The 14,653-nt window shown below is 40.6% G+C and overlaps 1 protein-coding gene across 4 annotated transcripts in view; it reads left to right on the forward strand.

The window, feature by feature from the left end:
* ncam1a (neural cell adhesion molecule 1a) overlaps positions 1–14,653 on the forward strand; it is a 510,009-nt gene that overhangs the window by 413,767 nt on the left and 81,589 nt on the right. For all 4 annotated transcript variants that reach the window (XM_080436535.1, XM_080436536.1, XM_080436537.1 and 1 more), the window contains one exon: positions 11,783–11,857. In XM_080436535.1, coding sequence (XP_080292661.1) covers positions 11,783–11,857 — 75 coding nt within the window. The remainder of the gene's footprint in view (positions 1–11,782; positions 11,858–14,653) is intronic.

Below are 14,653 nucleotides of genomic sequence, written 5' to 3' on the forward strand. Positions count from 1 at the left end.
AACGTTTGAGAACCAGTGCCATTGAGAATTAATGAACCACTTAAACCCTGTAAACTGGCCTGGACTTGGCTCTGTACTTGGACCGTTTTTTTCTGTCAACGCCAAATCTCGTTGCCAAAAAATATCCGATCTTCAAGCTTGTAAATCGTCTATTTACAATCCCCCCCCCCCCCTATCCCCCCCCCCCCCGCTATGGATAGCCGGGGTTCCAAGCGGTTAATGAAAATGCCTGCATCTCAAATGCCAAAAAGGTCTCAGGATGCATCGTTCCAGCTTAACTCCTGTGCTTGTCCGTCCGTCAGATGGTTTGATTTGTGCGGTAATGTGGCAGAGAGGAATGCCACAGTGTGTGTGTGTGTGTGTGTGTGTGTGTGTGTGTGTGTGTGTGTGTGTGTGTGTGTGTGTGTGTGTGTGTGTGTGTGTGTGTGTGTGTGTGTGTGTGTGTGTGTGTGTGTGTGTGTGTGTGTGTGTGTGTGAGTGTGTGTGTGTGTGTGTGTGTGTGTGTGTGTGTGAGTGCTCGGTTGGACATGACATGCATGTTAAGCACCAACAGCTGACTGCTGTAGCCACATTGTAATGGAGCCAGTCATCACCGGCTGCCAAGTTCTAATTAGGCATGCATACCTCCTCATCCAAGACAGAGGGGGGAAAGAGAGAGAGAGAGAAAAAAAGAAAAGAAAATGGCCTTAAACTTGGGTCTGCTCTCTGAACTCACTTGTTTGCGGGTTCGAAATGTCAGAGATCGTCACTTGCACTGATGCTGCCGATGATGACGACTGTTTAGCTTAATTACGGGTATTAAAAGCAATACAGGCTATGCCGTGTGTGTGTGTGTGTGTGTGTGTGTGTGCGCGTGCGTGCGTGCGTGCGTGCGTGCGTGCGTGCGTGCGTGCGTGCGTGCGTGCGTGCGTGCGTGTGTGTGTGTGCGTGTGCGTGTGCGCGTTTGTGTGCGTGCGTGCGTGCGCGCATGTAATTTATTTATTTATTTTCAGAAGATTTCAGAGAAGATATTAAATGTCTTATATTTTAAGGGCATACAGTATATATATATACACATATATATACATATATATATATATATATATATATATATATATATATATATATATATATATATATATATATATATATATATATATATATATATATATATATGGAGAGAGAGAGAGAGAGAGAGAGAGAGAGAGAGAGAGAGAGAGAGAGAGAAAGTGAGTGAAAAGTTCAAGGTGCCCTATTTGAACTATTTGAAAATGTTTTTAAAAATAGTTTTAAAAAATGGCAAAGAAGTTTAGGGATAAAAGGGTAAGGGCACCGGCGAAAATAGGGCCCGTACATCTACAATATAATGATAATAGATTGTCTGTTTTAGCTATTTAAAAACAATGTGCTGAAGGGGTTAAATGTTGATTTCAATTATTAAACTACCTAATTAGGAAAGCTGCGCAGAGCCCTAGCCTCTTAGAAGACAGATAGACGGCTGACTTGGATGAAACGGTGCATGTAATGTAATGCAGTGTGTATGAGGAGCTGTGTGCTAATCCTCTCACAGGAGAGAGGCCATGTCACTCACATCTTCACTCACATGGGCCTGTTTATTGTTATGAAAGCCTCCCAGGCTCCTCCTGCTGCAGATTGGAGAGCGATTATCATCAGTAAATTAACTCATCAATCCTTCGTAATGTCGCCTCTGTCGGGTGGAAACCTCATATGTCCCAAACTGTTTCAGGATTAAAATAAAAAAAATCTATTTTTTGGAGATCTACATTATCTCCAAAAAACTTTTTTGTTGCAGCTCAGCTTGTTGCAGCTCTTTTGTTGCAGCTCAGCTTGTATATCGGCTATTTTAGCTACTTTTGCACAAGACTGTTGTACAACCAGGGGTCATCACCACCATGCTGACATTTTGGTCAAAATAAAATTTTAGCCACGGACATACCAAATGAGTGGACAACAATATTACAAGAAACACATAAAGAGGTAGCCTTGAATGACCATATAACAGGTCTGTAACTCTGAGAGTGCACAAATAGAACCAAATGAACCCTTACGGGTCCATTTGGTTTCATTTGTACACTCCCAGAGTTATGGTGGTCCTTGCAAATAAAACATTTGAGAACCACTAGTACTAGTAGGACTCCTAATGTGTCATACATAGTGTCATAGTAAATCAGAGTCATACATATTCTGAAGAAAACGTGGAGACTTGACATTCAGTATTTGGCTCTTATGATCAAAATAAGAACATTATAATGGTGTGTAAATCAAAAAATTGCCACATTTGCCGTGTACGGACAAATTGATGACCCCTGTGTACAACGAATCAGGGCATTAATTTATGTTGTTGTTGTTAAGTTGTAATATGGAGATGATTTCTTCCCGACAGCTACAATAGGCTGTTCGATGATGCAGCCATTTTAGTTGGCTTGTAATTGGCTTAAGGTCTGGAAGTAATTGGAAAATGTGTGTGCTCTGTATATTTATACCAAACTGGCCCTTAATGAGGAGTTAAACATCTATTTTATTCAAATTAGGGCCAGACAACGCATTTTTGGGGCCCTAAGCAGAAATTGATTTGCCCCAAGATGTCTTTCAACTGACAGAGAGAGAAAGAGAGAGAGAGAGAGAGAGAGAGAGAGAGAGAGAGGGAGAGGGGGAGGGAGAGGGGGAGAGAGAGAGAGAGAAAGTTTTTAATTAATAAGCTGATGTTTTGTTTTCGTTGAATGCCAATCCTAAAGTTTTGGAGTGCTGTTAGAAGTTGAATGTCAATTCCAAATAGGCACAATATGCTATTTTCGTGCTTTGTATTTCTGCAGAAGCCATTTACATAAGAATTTATGCAACGGGACTCAATTAAAATTAAAAGCGCTGTCGTGTTTTGAGAAGTTTGATAGATAAGACAAGAAGAGTCTTCGTGACCTAACTGCCAGTTTTTTCTTTATTTATGTACTCACCAGTTCATATCTACCTCTGAATCACACAAGTCATTAAAAAAAGAATATTTGTCACATTATTATCAATTATTTACCTACTCTTTACATGACATATCAATTATAAGTATGATAACCTTGCGGTAATGTAAATAAAACATGTAATTACATTATTTCTGGCTTGCTTGGGGCCCCCTGGTGGCCACAGGGCCCTTAGCGGCTGCTTAGTTGGCTTATGCCTGAGGGCTGGCCCTGGTTCTATATGGTCCTAGATGTATTTTTAAAAGTATTGGTGTGAGGATGAGTCATACTTTAGCTGGCTCTTTTGCATATAGCAAGTTGCGTTCCATAATAGTGTGACATGCCGGGCGGCAATTGCGAACAAGCTCTTCATTTTAACACATGAGCAAAGTGTAAACTGTGATGTCGACGCCGTCAACGAACCAGGCGTCAAGTCGTCACTTGACGCCTCCGTGTTTCCTACGTGCATGTTGGGGTTTTGGTCGTGATGTTTAGGCTTAACGTTTCCTCATATCGTTGCTGTCGGGCAGAAACCTCCTACAGTATCTCCATATTTTAAACTGTTTGTGTTTTCTCGTAAATAATCGCCCTACCCGATCATACTACAGCGTCACACAAAAGCTTCAACAGTAACAGATCCACAAGCTCGAAACACGGCGCTACTTTTGCTACTTTTGCGACTTTTGAATTTGAATCCTGAAAAGTAAGAGTTTTGGACAGTATGAGGTTTCCACCCGACAGAGACGATATGCTTGCCTTTGGAATTAAGCACATATACGATAAGCTCTTTTCTTCTCTTTTTTATTATGTCACTGATATGCACTGTAGCTGCATGGCCTGCTGTTTAGCATGTGGTGTAAGTAGGCTAGTAAAGTAGGGCTCTTCAGTGGCCAGGAACAAGAATGGACATATGCAGTGAGTGTAAAGTCCTCAAAGACAGCTGAAAATAAAAAGAAGAGGCTCACTGGGAGAGAGAGAGAGAGAGAGAGAGAGAGATTAGATAGATGTCAGGAGCGGAGCACGTCGGGGCATGACACAGCTTTCTCTTTCCATTCTTCTTGTTAGCTTACATCCTCTCCGCAAAAATGATATTTATTTCTAAGAGACATATGGGGTTGACCTCTCGTTTTCTCCTGTCTCCGGAAACCCTCCGTTTTTTGTTTATTTTTTTTTGTTCCTAGACCTTATACCGAGAAGTCCAAAATCAATCTTGTGACGGCAGATATAAGGCTCACAGAACAAGTGTAAGTGCATGTTGCTGTCACGGAACGCTAGCTCTCCCGGGTCACCCCTGATAAGTGGAGATGGCGGGCGACGAGCCGTCCCTCGTGACCTGAGAGTCAACTTAAGTTTAATTATGTGTGTGTGTGTGGGGGAGAGGGGGGGGATTGGGCGGGCACCTATGTCCAAATAATGACTTTCAGATTGGTTTGATTGATTGAAAACTTTACTAACAGTTTGCAAAAAGTCCAGATGTAGGCCTACAGTTATACAATAATACTAAAAGGATAACACAAAAAGCCCTGAGGGCTTGTTTCCATTGTGGTCCTACTGTACGTATTCAATTCATCAAGACATATAAAGACATACAATACTATACAAGAAATCATCAATACTAGGAGCAGTAAAAGTTGGGGGGTCATTTCTTTTGGCAAGCTAGAAGAGGTGCTCTTTTATAGTGGTTTTGAAAGAGGGAAGGGAGTCACACTTTTTGATGGCTGGTGCTAGGGCATTCCACATTTTCGTGGCATAATAATAGAATGAATTTGGTATTGTACCAAATGCCACATGCTATCGTAATGTAATGTTGTTGTTTTCTTTCTCAGCCATGTCATTTAGAAATGCAGATCCAGTGCCAATAGCACTATAGCGATCGCCCCCATTTGAGGGGCAGATTAGGTTTGCTGTTCAGGGAGGGATGCAGCTCGCGGAGGAGGAGGACCCCATCAGAAACCAAAGAGCTAAACGGCTCTTTGGGGGGACTTGTTCCGTAATTATCGATTTCTCACCTCATTGCAGTTTTGCAGTCAACGAGGGTATGGGGTTACACGCTTAGCTTGATACCAGATCTTTAGAAAGTGGCCTCGCTACATTCTGTGGATACAATACAATTTGGAAATATTGTGCACTACATAAAAATGGCTTGGGGAATCGGTTATCTTTCTGGCATGGCGCTGAACTCTGCGCTACCTCGTTGACTTTTCCATCGCGGCATGATATGATCAGATAATTCCTGGCCAGTTAGCTGCCCCCAGGAGGGAAAGGGCTAGGATTTGCAGAGCCGTATCCATGGGCTGCTAAGGTGTCGGAAGAAAATGGATATCTTGTTTTGCTCGTGTCTCCCTCTCATGCTAACAAAAGCAAACCCCCTCTCTCTCCGTTTTGTATGCCACTACCGACTGCACTGCACGTTGCCGTGTGTAACCCATACCGGAGCATGCGTGTGATGGAATACCCCTGCAACAATAATTGGTGTTTTCTCTCTGGGATGTCAAGCAGTGTTGCCATGTCCGCTTATTATTGAGAGACTTTTGGCTTGTTTTTCTGTGAATTCGCTTGTAAATATTGGTAGTTGCGGTTTGCGTTTTTTGGGGCTTGTTTCTAAAGTGTAGTTGCTTATTTGGGCTTGTTTCTAAAGTGTAGTTGCTTATTTGGGCTTTGCTTCCTAATGTTGTTTAAATTGGTGTTTCTCAAACATTTTCGTGTCAAGGGCCCCACAAATGTGTATGTATTTCACCCCTACTTGTAAATATGGTGTGCTAGGGACCCCCCATACAAGATCTGTGTAGTTAAAAAAATATATATTCCAAATATTTCTCTTTTTTTCCCAAGATGTATTTGAACATATCCAATCTACAAGCTCACAACGAGTTGCATGGCGGTGCGCTGTGAGCTGGTAGATCGGCTATTTTCAAATAGCCGATGTGTACAGTATAGGTTTAAAGTGCCCATGTGGCCTAGCCCTAATCGCTTCTTTTGGGCTTGTTTTCATAGACCTGGTTGCCTATTTTTCTCGCAAAATCTGGCAACACTGATGTCAAGCTCGTGCCTCAGAGGACCATCAGTGGGATCAATCAATGCATCTGCTGCGGGCTAAAACATTTTTTTTTCACAAATGTGTGTAATTTGTGCCGTGTCCATCAAATATCAGTACAAATATCCACTTAGTGTAATTTATACTCGAGTGATGGGTAATTTTACGTCAAACATGATTTTATCTGGCCATTCGTCACTGTCCAAGCAATTATGGCAGAGTCATTGTACAGCAGAGGGTTTTCATGTTTTTTTTAACAACCCTCCCCAACAGTTTTATAGCTGAGGTTAGTTGAAGTTCACACTGCTGGTTGGGAGCCTGTCTGCACTGCAAGGAGGAAGCCTGTCTACACCTGGTGCAGGATGCGTTATGTACACTATTATTTAGTGGCCCAAAAAACTGTGGTGGAAGAAGTACTCCATTTTTTTTTTTACTTAAGTAAAAGTAGCAATACCACAATATAAAAATACTTTACTTAAAGGTCGAGTAGGCCTATATAATGCATTATAATCGCATTTATAATGCATTATAATGCACTTGTAAGGTTTCATAATACTCGTTATAAATATTTATGACAAGGTTTATGATGCGATGCGACGCGTTGTGAGCTTGTAGATCTGCTATTTTCAAATAGCCTATGTATGAAATAGGGCTAAAGTGTTTAATGTACGTTTTATAAAACATACATTAAACACTTTAGCCCTATTTTATATATATAATTTAATATAATAATGTATAACTGAAAAGTAACTAGTAACTAAAGTTTTCAAATAATTGTAGCGGAGTAAAAGTACAATATTTGCCTCTGAGATGTAGTGGAGTAGAAGTAAAAGTATTGGTAATTAAAGTAACGTACAAATACCTCAAAATTGTACTTAAGTAAATGTACTTAGTTACTTTCCACCACTGACTGTACTTGGAGTACAATACATACTTTTCACCACTGCTGCTGCTTAGAGGGCTGGGGGAGAATGTCTTTCTGCACCTGGTGGTACAGGATGTGTTGCTATAGTGTGGGTATTATTTAATGACCTATAAAACCCAGGCAAAATGTATATGAGTGAGTTGCAGATGTGGGAATAAAGCTATACCTGCATGGTCCCAGATCAGATCAGATCAGTCCTTGTAGTGTGTGAAAAGGGGTTCTTCTCCCCCGTGGAACAGCGGCGTAGCTCGGTGTGCGACGCGCTCATTTGTGTTGACAGGCTCAAATCTCGGCGGGGGGAAGGAGCACTCTGTCGAGTTTCGGGGGAATCGGGAATTAATATGTGCTGTGTCTGCTTTGTGCCGTAGCAGCCGTGTGTTCAGTTTTCCGTGCCACAGATCCCCATGTGGCGTTAAATCCCTTTTGTGTGTGTGTGCGTGACGTGTGTGTGAAAAGAGCGGTTCTAAATGAGGCTCGGGTCACATCTGAGCACACACCACAGGCCCTGTGATCTCGGGCTCGCACGTAGGGAAATCGCACAACGCTTTCCCAATTGAAGCGCGGATGGTTTTTCTCAGTCGGATTCTAAAGCCCTCTTTTGATATTTCTTTTTTTGTGCGCAGGATTATAATTCCTCTGTAATTCCTCATGGTGCATAAAGGAGCGTACGCCCAGGTGCTTCTGGTTGTTAAATCTCATCTTCTGTCACTTTGGCTTTAGCCGAGGCGGAGGTGAAATGTTCCCCGTGTTTCCCGGGCGGGAATTATCTGTGATGTGATTTCGCACTGGTATGCCCTCGGCAGTGGTGGTAGTCATAGAAACAATTGTTATACTTGAGTAAAAGTATCAAAATCACAATGTAGAAATACTCTGTTACAAGTAAAAGTCTGGGACTTCAAAAATTGTACTTGAGTAAAAGTACTAAAGTATTGGCATCAAAATGTAGGCTACTTAAAGTACCAAAAGTAAAAGTAGGCCAAATCAAAATTCTACATTTGTTGAACATTTTGAAAGTGGCCAAATCCATAAGCTTGTACTTTAGATCTGCTATTTTCGAATAGGGCTTAAAGGGGTAGTTCACCCCCAAAATTACTTTTTTTCTATTGATTACTCACCCCATGGAGCCTTGAATTCATGGATATTTATTTGTTTTTGTCGCATTCCTTCCTTTATTATTTGATTATAATAAATTTAGCCCCATTGATTCCGGTAGGAGACACAAATGCATTTGTGTCTCCTACCGGAATCAATGGGGACACATTTATTATAATCAAATTATTGGCTTAGGAATGTGACAAAAACAAAAAAATATCTATGAATTCAAGGCTCCAGATGGTCAGTAATCAATAGAAAAAAAGTTATTTTGGGGGTGAACTACCCCTTAAAGTGTATAATGTATGTTTTGCAATAATAATCTTAATCTGAAAAGCAACTAGTAACTAAAAAGTGGAGTAAAAAGTACAATATTTGCCTCTGAGTAGTTGTGTAGAAGTATGAAGTATATAAATATACATATATTAAAGTAAAGCAAAAAAACATTTGTACTGAAAGAGGCACTATGTAACTTTTTAATGAATAAAAATGTATTTGGTCCAATCTGTATGGTAGAGTATGTTAATACACTATAACTTATACAATTGGGGTGGTTGTATTTTGTCTACCTGCTCTTCTATTGAGACATTTAGATCGCGTCAAAGGTCACGTCTCACGCTCACCTATAGACACAGGATCTGACTCGAATTTTTATCTTGACCTTGTCAAGATAAAATGTATCCCCTGAGCAAGCAGGCAAGCTGTATTAGCTCAATGGTAAAAATGTCAGCCCTTGCGGGTTCAAGTAGAAGAGGAAAGTTACATAGTGCAGCTTTGCGTACAGTCAGTGGTGGAAAGTAACTAAGTACATTTACTTAAGTACTGTACTTAAGTACAATTTTGATGTATTTGTACTTTACTTGCGTATTTCCAATTTCCATTACTTTTACTTCTACTCCACTACATCTCAGAGGCAAATATTGTACTTTTACTCCACTACATTTACTTGAAAACTTTAGTTACTAGTTACTTTTCAGATGTAAATTATGATATAATGAAACATACATTAACCACTTTAGCCCTATTTTATACCTAGGCTATTTGAAAATAGCAGATCTACAAGCTCACAACGCGTCGCAGCGCGACGCGTTGTGAGCTTGTAGATCGGCTATTTTCAAATATTTAGTACTTTTACTTTTGATACTTTAAGTACATTTTGATGCCAATACTTTTGTACTTTTACTCAAGTACATTTTTTATTCTGGACTTTTACTTGTAACAGAGTATTTTTATATTGCAGTATTGGTACTTTTACTTAAGTAAAGAATTTGAGTACTTTTTCCACCACTGCGTACAGTACACGAGTAAATGTACTCAGTTACTTTCCACCATTGCTGATGTTTGACCAGGAAGTGGCTGTGATGTGATTGACACCGCTACGTGCCCCTGGGCGGTCAGCTCACTAGAGCTGTGATGGGAAAGCGGTAACCCAGCAACCGGGGTTGTTGGCTCAGACAGGTGCCATTCAGTTGAGAGCAATCTAGCTTCGGGTGATGTTATTATCACGTACGTTGATCCTATCAGCTCAACCTAACCACTTTAAAGCTGACATCCCTATTTTGGGCGTGTCATTATGATCGAAAATGCTATACGTCATCTGTGTCGGGTGGAAATGTCCAAAACGGTTACTTTTCAGGATTCAAATAAAAAAATAGCTGATTTGACAAGCTCAAAACGCACGTTTTTGAGCTTGTGGATCATGCTACTTTTGATGCTTTTGTGTGACGCTGTAGTGTGATCAAGTAGGGGACGTTAATTTACGAACAAAAACCAAAAAAAGTTAAAGTATGAAGATAAGAGGTTTCTGCCCGACAGCAATGATAAATATATATATACACACACACACACAAAATAGCCTATTTTCACCAAATTGTTCGCCCTCCAGAATACCGGGTGGGGATGCTAATATGGTTCATGTGATTAAGTGGTTACAATCATAGGTAAATGTTAATATTATAATTTTTTTTTTTTTTCAAAAGGCTTTAGAAAGTCAGTTTTTATCTCAACGTTAACGCCTTTGTTGACGCAAACATGATAAACTATTACTCGTCTATTTCGGGGTAGGAAGGTGAGCATTACGTTATACAATACGGGGGGTTGCCACGGTAACCTTTTGTTCTCCCGTTGTACAAGATTGTGTCAACCGGAATGCATTTGTCACCCTCCAGCATCCTCTCTGCCTCCCTTATCCCATCAAAACCGGGGCGAAGCATCTGTGTCATTTTGGATGTTTGCGTTGGCTATGCAAACAATTGCAGATATACGTTAAAAACACGTAAAGAAAATTGCAGATCTACAAGCTCACAGCGTGGCACAAAGTGACGCGCTGCGAGCTTGTAGATCTGCTATTTTTTACGTTTTTTGAAAAATCGTGTGAGAACTACTGATTTAGAAGGCATTTGTAGAACCGGTCTTATATTAGACCGATTCTACAAACGTCTTCTAAATCCTAACACTTTTTTGATGTTGCTAAATCAGTGTTGCTATATCAGTGGTTCTCAAACTTTTTCATGTCAAGGACCCCCAAAATGATATGTATTTGGCCGCGGACCCCCATCTTAAAATATTTTTGTTCCAGGGACCCCCAGAAGCAAAGATTTGAGTTACAAATGTCGGCTTTGAAAAAATATATATATTCTAAGATTTATTCTAAGCACGGAACTCCGTGCTATGAGCTCGTAGATCTGCTATTTTTGATCAGCCAAAGAAATCTGAAAATGACACAGATGCCGCTCCCGGTCTTCATGGGTTAAAAACCAACTCTATCCTGAGATGTCTAATGCATTACGCATGCCGGATCCTTGTCAGGTGTCAGACCGTCGAGGGTGTACCCAGGTACAATAATTCTGCCCACACGGAGAAATCATTCGCTAGTAGTGTCACATCCCCCAGCTGTGGTCTCTGGCGCTGTCATTTTGCTTTCTTCTCTGCTAGTATCACTGTGGGGACAACTGTACCGCAGTGGAAAAAAAGCTGCTCTGGACATGCATACATTTTATACAGTCTACCCAGAGAGAACTGAAAGGTCATAATGTCATCCAGTGTAATACAGGACATTTACTGTAAGGTTTGAATGGGGAAATGCTTGATAGTTTTTTTCTTTAGGTCTCCTGCCAGTGGTGGAAAGTAACTAAGTACGCTGTACTGTACTTGGGTAACATTTGGAGGTTTCTTGAGAGTGTAATTCTTTTTGATACTTCATACTTCCACTACGCTCCATCTCAAGAGGCAAAATATTGTACTTTTTTAATCCACCACACCACAATGAATGATTTTGATTATCAACCCAATAAGACCTGAGGCGATTCTAAATCCTAACAGTTTTTTTTAAAAAAAAATCACGATTTTTCAAAAATAGCAGATCTACAAGTTCATAGCACTTGTAGATCTGCTATTTTTGAATAGCCAAAGAAATCTAAAGTGACACAGATGCTTTCCAGGTCTTAATGGGTTAATACAAAACATAAAGCTCATGAGCTTGTAGATCTGCTATTTTTTGAAAAAGGTTACACAAAAAGTGTAAAAAAATGTTTTATTTTGATTTCTTTTACTTTTTGGTACTTCAATTATATTTTGATGGCAATACTTGGGACGACAGCAGCGAAAGCTGCCCTGGACATGCATCCATTTGGTACAGTCTATCCAGACAACTAATAGGTCATAATGTCATAATCTGGTGTATTACACTACATGTACAGAAAGGTGGTGAAATGCCCGATGGTTTGAGGTCTCCTAGAGCAGCTGTCTGATGTTGTTTGTATCCTTCTCTGTCTCTCCCTATAGCCTCACTGGAGGTGCAGATCACGCCAGGAGTTGGAGAGATCAGCGTGGGCGAGTCCAGATTCTTCCTCTGTGAAGGTAAGTGTTGCACTGCATCACGTCACCCATCAACCACCTGATCCCTAGCTGTCCCTATTCTAGGACAAAGACGATCTACAAGGCAAGCCCGACAAAGCATTGCGATGCTATGTGAGCTTGTACTGTAGATTGGATATTTGTTGTCTAGACTAGAGTCTAGACCTGCCAGAACCCGACCCTACCTGACCCGACCCGACCTTTTCGGGCCTGGCCGAAAATGCATGCTAATTAGTCGGGCCGAGCCGAGGCTGAAAAAAATTATCTATTTCCCCCCAAAAATACGTTTCAACTGCCCTAGGCCGAACGGTAAGGCTGACGGAAATGGCGGATGCGTTGGATGACCTTTACTCAGGTATCTAGTTCGTCCCCCGTCTGACTTTCCGAGCCTGTGTTATAAAAAAAAGAACCGGCGAAAATGGCCAAAACTCAATCATAGAAAAACAGCGAAAGTGGCTGTTTTCAAGATGTTTTGGCCATTTTCTCTGTAACGGAAGGTCCAATCTGATCAGTTCAAAACGTGTTGGATGTGTGACTTTGAAGACGCACATAATGACACGGGGTAATTTTCGGGTTTTCAGGCCTAAAATGATGGTAATTGTTCGGGTCGGGCCCTACTCAGGCCGGCCCATTTAGGGCCCAGTTAGGACCGGGCCTTAATTTTCAGACAAATTGAGAACTCTAGTCTAGTCAACTAAGGGTGGTTAAGAAATCTCAACTCAACAACATTAGGTTTTTATTTCAGACATAATAATGTTTCTCAACCTTTTTAATATCAAGGATATTAATATGCTTTAGGCAGCTCCATTTGGGAGCGGAATCTAAGAGCATTTTTAATTTTCAAAAAGGTCTTAACCCATTAAGACCTGGATCTGTGTCATTTTTAGATTTGAGCTAAAAAGCATTATGTTACACTTTGGGCTATTCAAAAATAGCAGATATACAAGCTCATAGCGCGGCACCGAGTGCCGCGCTACGAGCTTGTAGATCTGCTATTTTTGAAAAATCGTGAAAATATGTGCAAATCTTTGAATATATATATTTTTTAAGCGAACATTTTTAACTCAAATCGTTGCTTCTGGGCGGTCCCTGGAACAAAATATTTTGATGGGGGTCTGTGGCCAAATACATATCATTTTGGGGGTCCTTGACATGAAAAAGATTGAACACCACTGATATAGAAACGTTGGTTTTTCAGAATACTGTTGGGATTTAGGAGACATGTAGAATCGGCTTCAGGTCTCAATGGGTTAAAAGTCATTAAATTGTAACTTTAGAAATGTGCAGATACCCTGTATACACTTATACTGTACTGTATGTTGGTTTGTTTACTGTTGAGTGAGAAAACAATGTTAATCAGCTCGGGAAATCGTTTGGGGACCCCCCCGGGGGGCCCCTCCAGACCTCCAGTTTGGGAACCACTGCTATACAGTAGAATGACCCATCATTTGTGTATCACCAATAATACAAAAAGCCCCGTTAAGCAAGTGCACGGAAAAAACGGTACAAACAAAGGGATAACATGATAGATGTTTACCTTTATTCTCCTATTAGGGGGGAAAACAAGTCTGTTGTCCTTCGGACTCTTGTGGAAAGACATTTTAATCGGCATATACAGCCATTTATATTCCTCCATAAAAATCTTTTACTTATCGTTCTAGAGTCAATCAATGGCTGTTGATTCTTGTAGCACTGCTACGGTATCAATTCCAGTTCCATTATTTTGCCATTGATTCAGAGATACCATTGTTTTTTTGTTTAATAACAACCCCGCCCTTTACCAGGCAGCTGTAATAAATGCATGGTGCTATACTGGGCAGTGTTGCCAGATTTTGTGAGAGAAATAAGAAACCAGGTCTACGAAAACAAGCCCAAAAGAAGGGACTATAAAGGCCACATGAGCATTATTTGAAAATAGCCGATCTACAAGCTCAGTTGTGAGCTTGTACTGTAGATCTGCTAATTTCCAAAGCAAATCTTGAAAAGAAGTTGAACGTTTTTGTAAATTCTCTTAAACATTTTAACAGCACAAATCTGGTATGGGGGTCCCTGGCACAAAATATTTTTAGATGGTAGGGTGGGTGGACAAATGCATATTAATTTGGGGGGGTCTTGACATGAAAATGTTTGAGAACCACTGGTTTAAACAACAACATTAGGAAACAAGTCCAAATAAGCAACTACACTTTAGAAAAACAAGCCCAAAAAAAAAACTCAACCCGCAACTACCAATATTTACAAGCAACTTCACCGGAAAACAGTCGCTTATAGTAAGCAGTCATGGCAACACTGCTATACCGGGGCGGCTAACAAGATAACAGTGGTCAATTGCCTCCCACTGCTGGCCTGCTGGCACACTGCTTTCAGCACAACACCCAGGGGCTCAGCATCATCCTTATCCATAGGGCTAGAGCTAGTCCAACTAATCCAATTTAATCCATTCCCCAAAAAAGAATTTATAATTAGTATAGCTATTTTTATTATAGTTATTATAATTATCATAACTATTTGATTAATTATCAATCCGTATTTTGGGCATGCTATTATAGGTGGAAATGTTCAAATATGTGTTAAAAATATTGAAAAGAGGCGATCTACAGTACATGCTCAAAAGCATTGCAACACAAGTTGTGAGCTTGTAGATCTGCTATTTTCACTATTTTGTGCACGACACTGTTGTGCGACGTGCAAAGTGTAAAATCATGCCCCGCCCACCAACCCCTCTCCCACGCTCACCCCCACTTTTGCCACTATGCATATTGATAGTGCACACATGCAAACTTACATACACATATACAT

Source organism: Gymnoscopelus braueri (genome assembly GCF_963280865.1).
Source record: "Gymnoscopelus braueri genome assembly, chromosome: 8".
Classification (NCBI taxonomy): Eukaryota; Metazoa; Chordata; class Actinopteri; order Myctophiformes; family Myctophidae; genus Gymnoscopelus; species Gymnoscopelus braueri.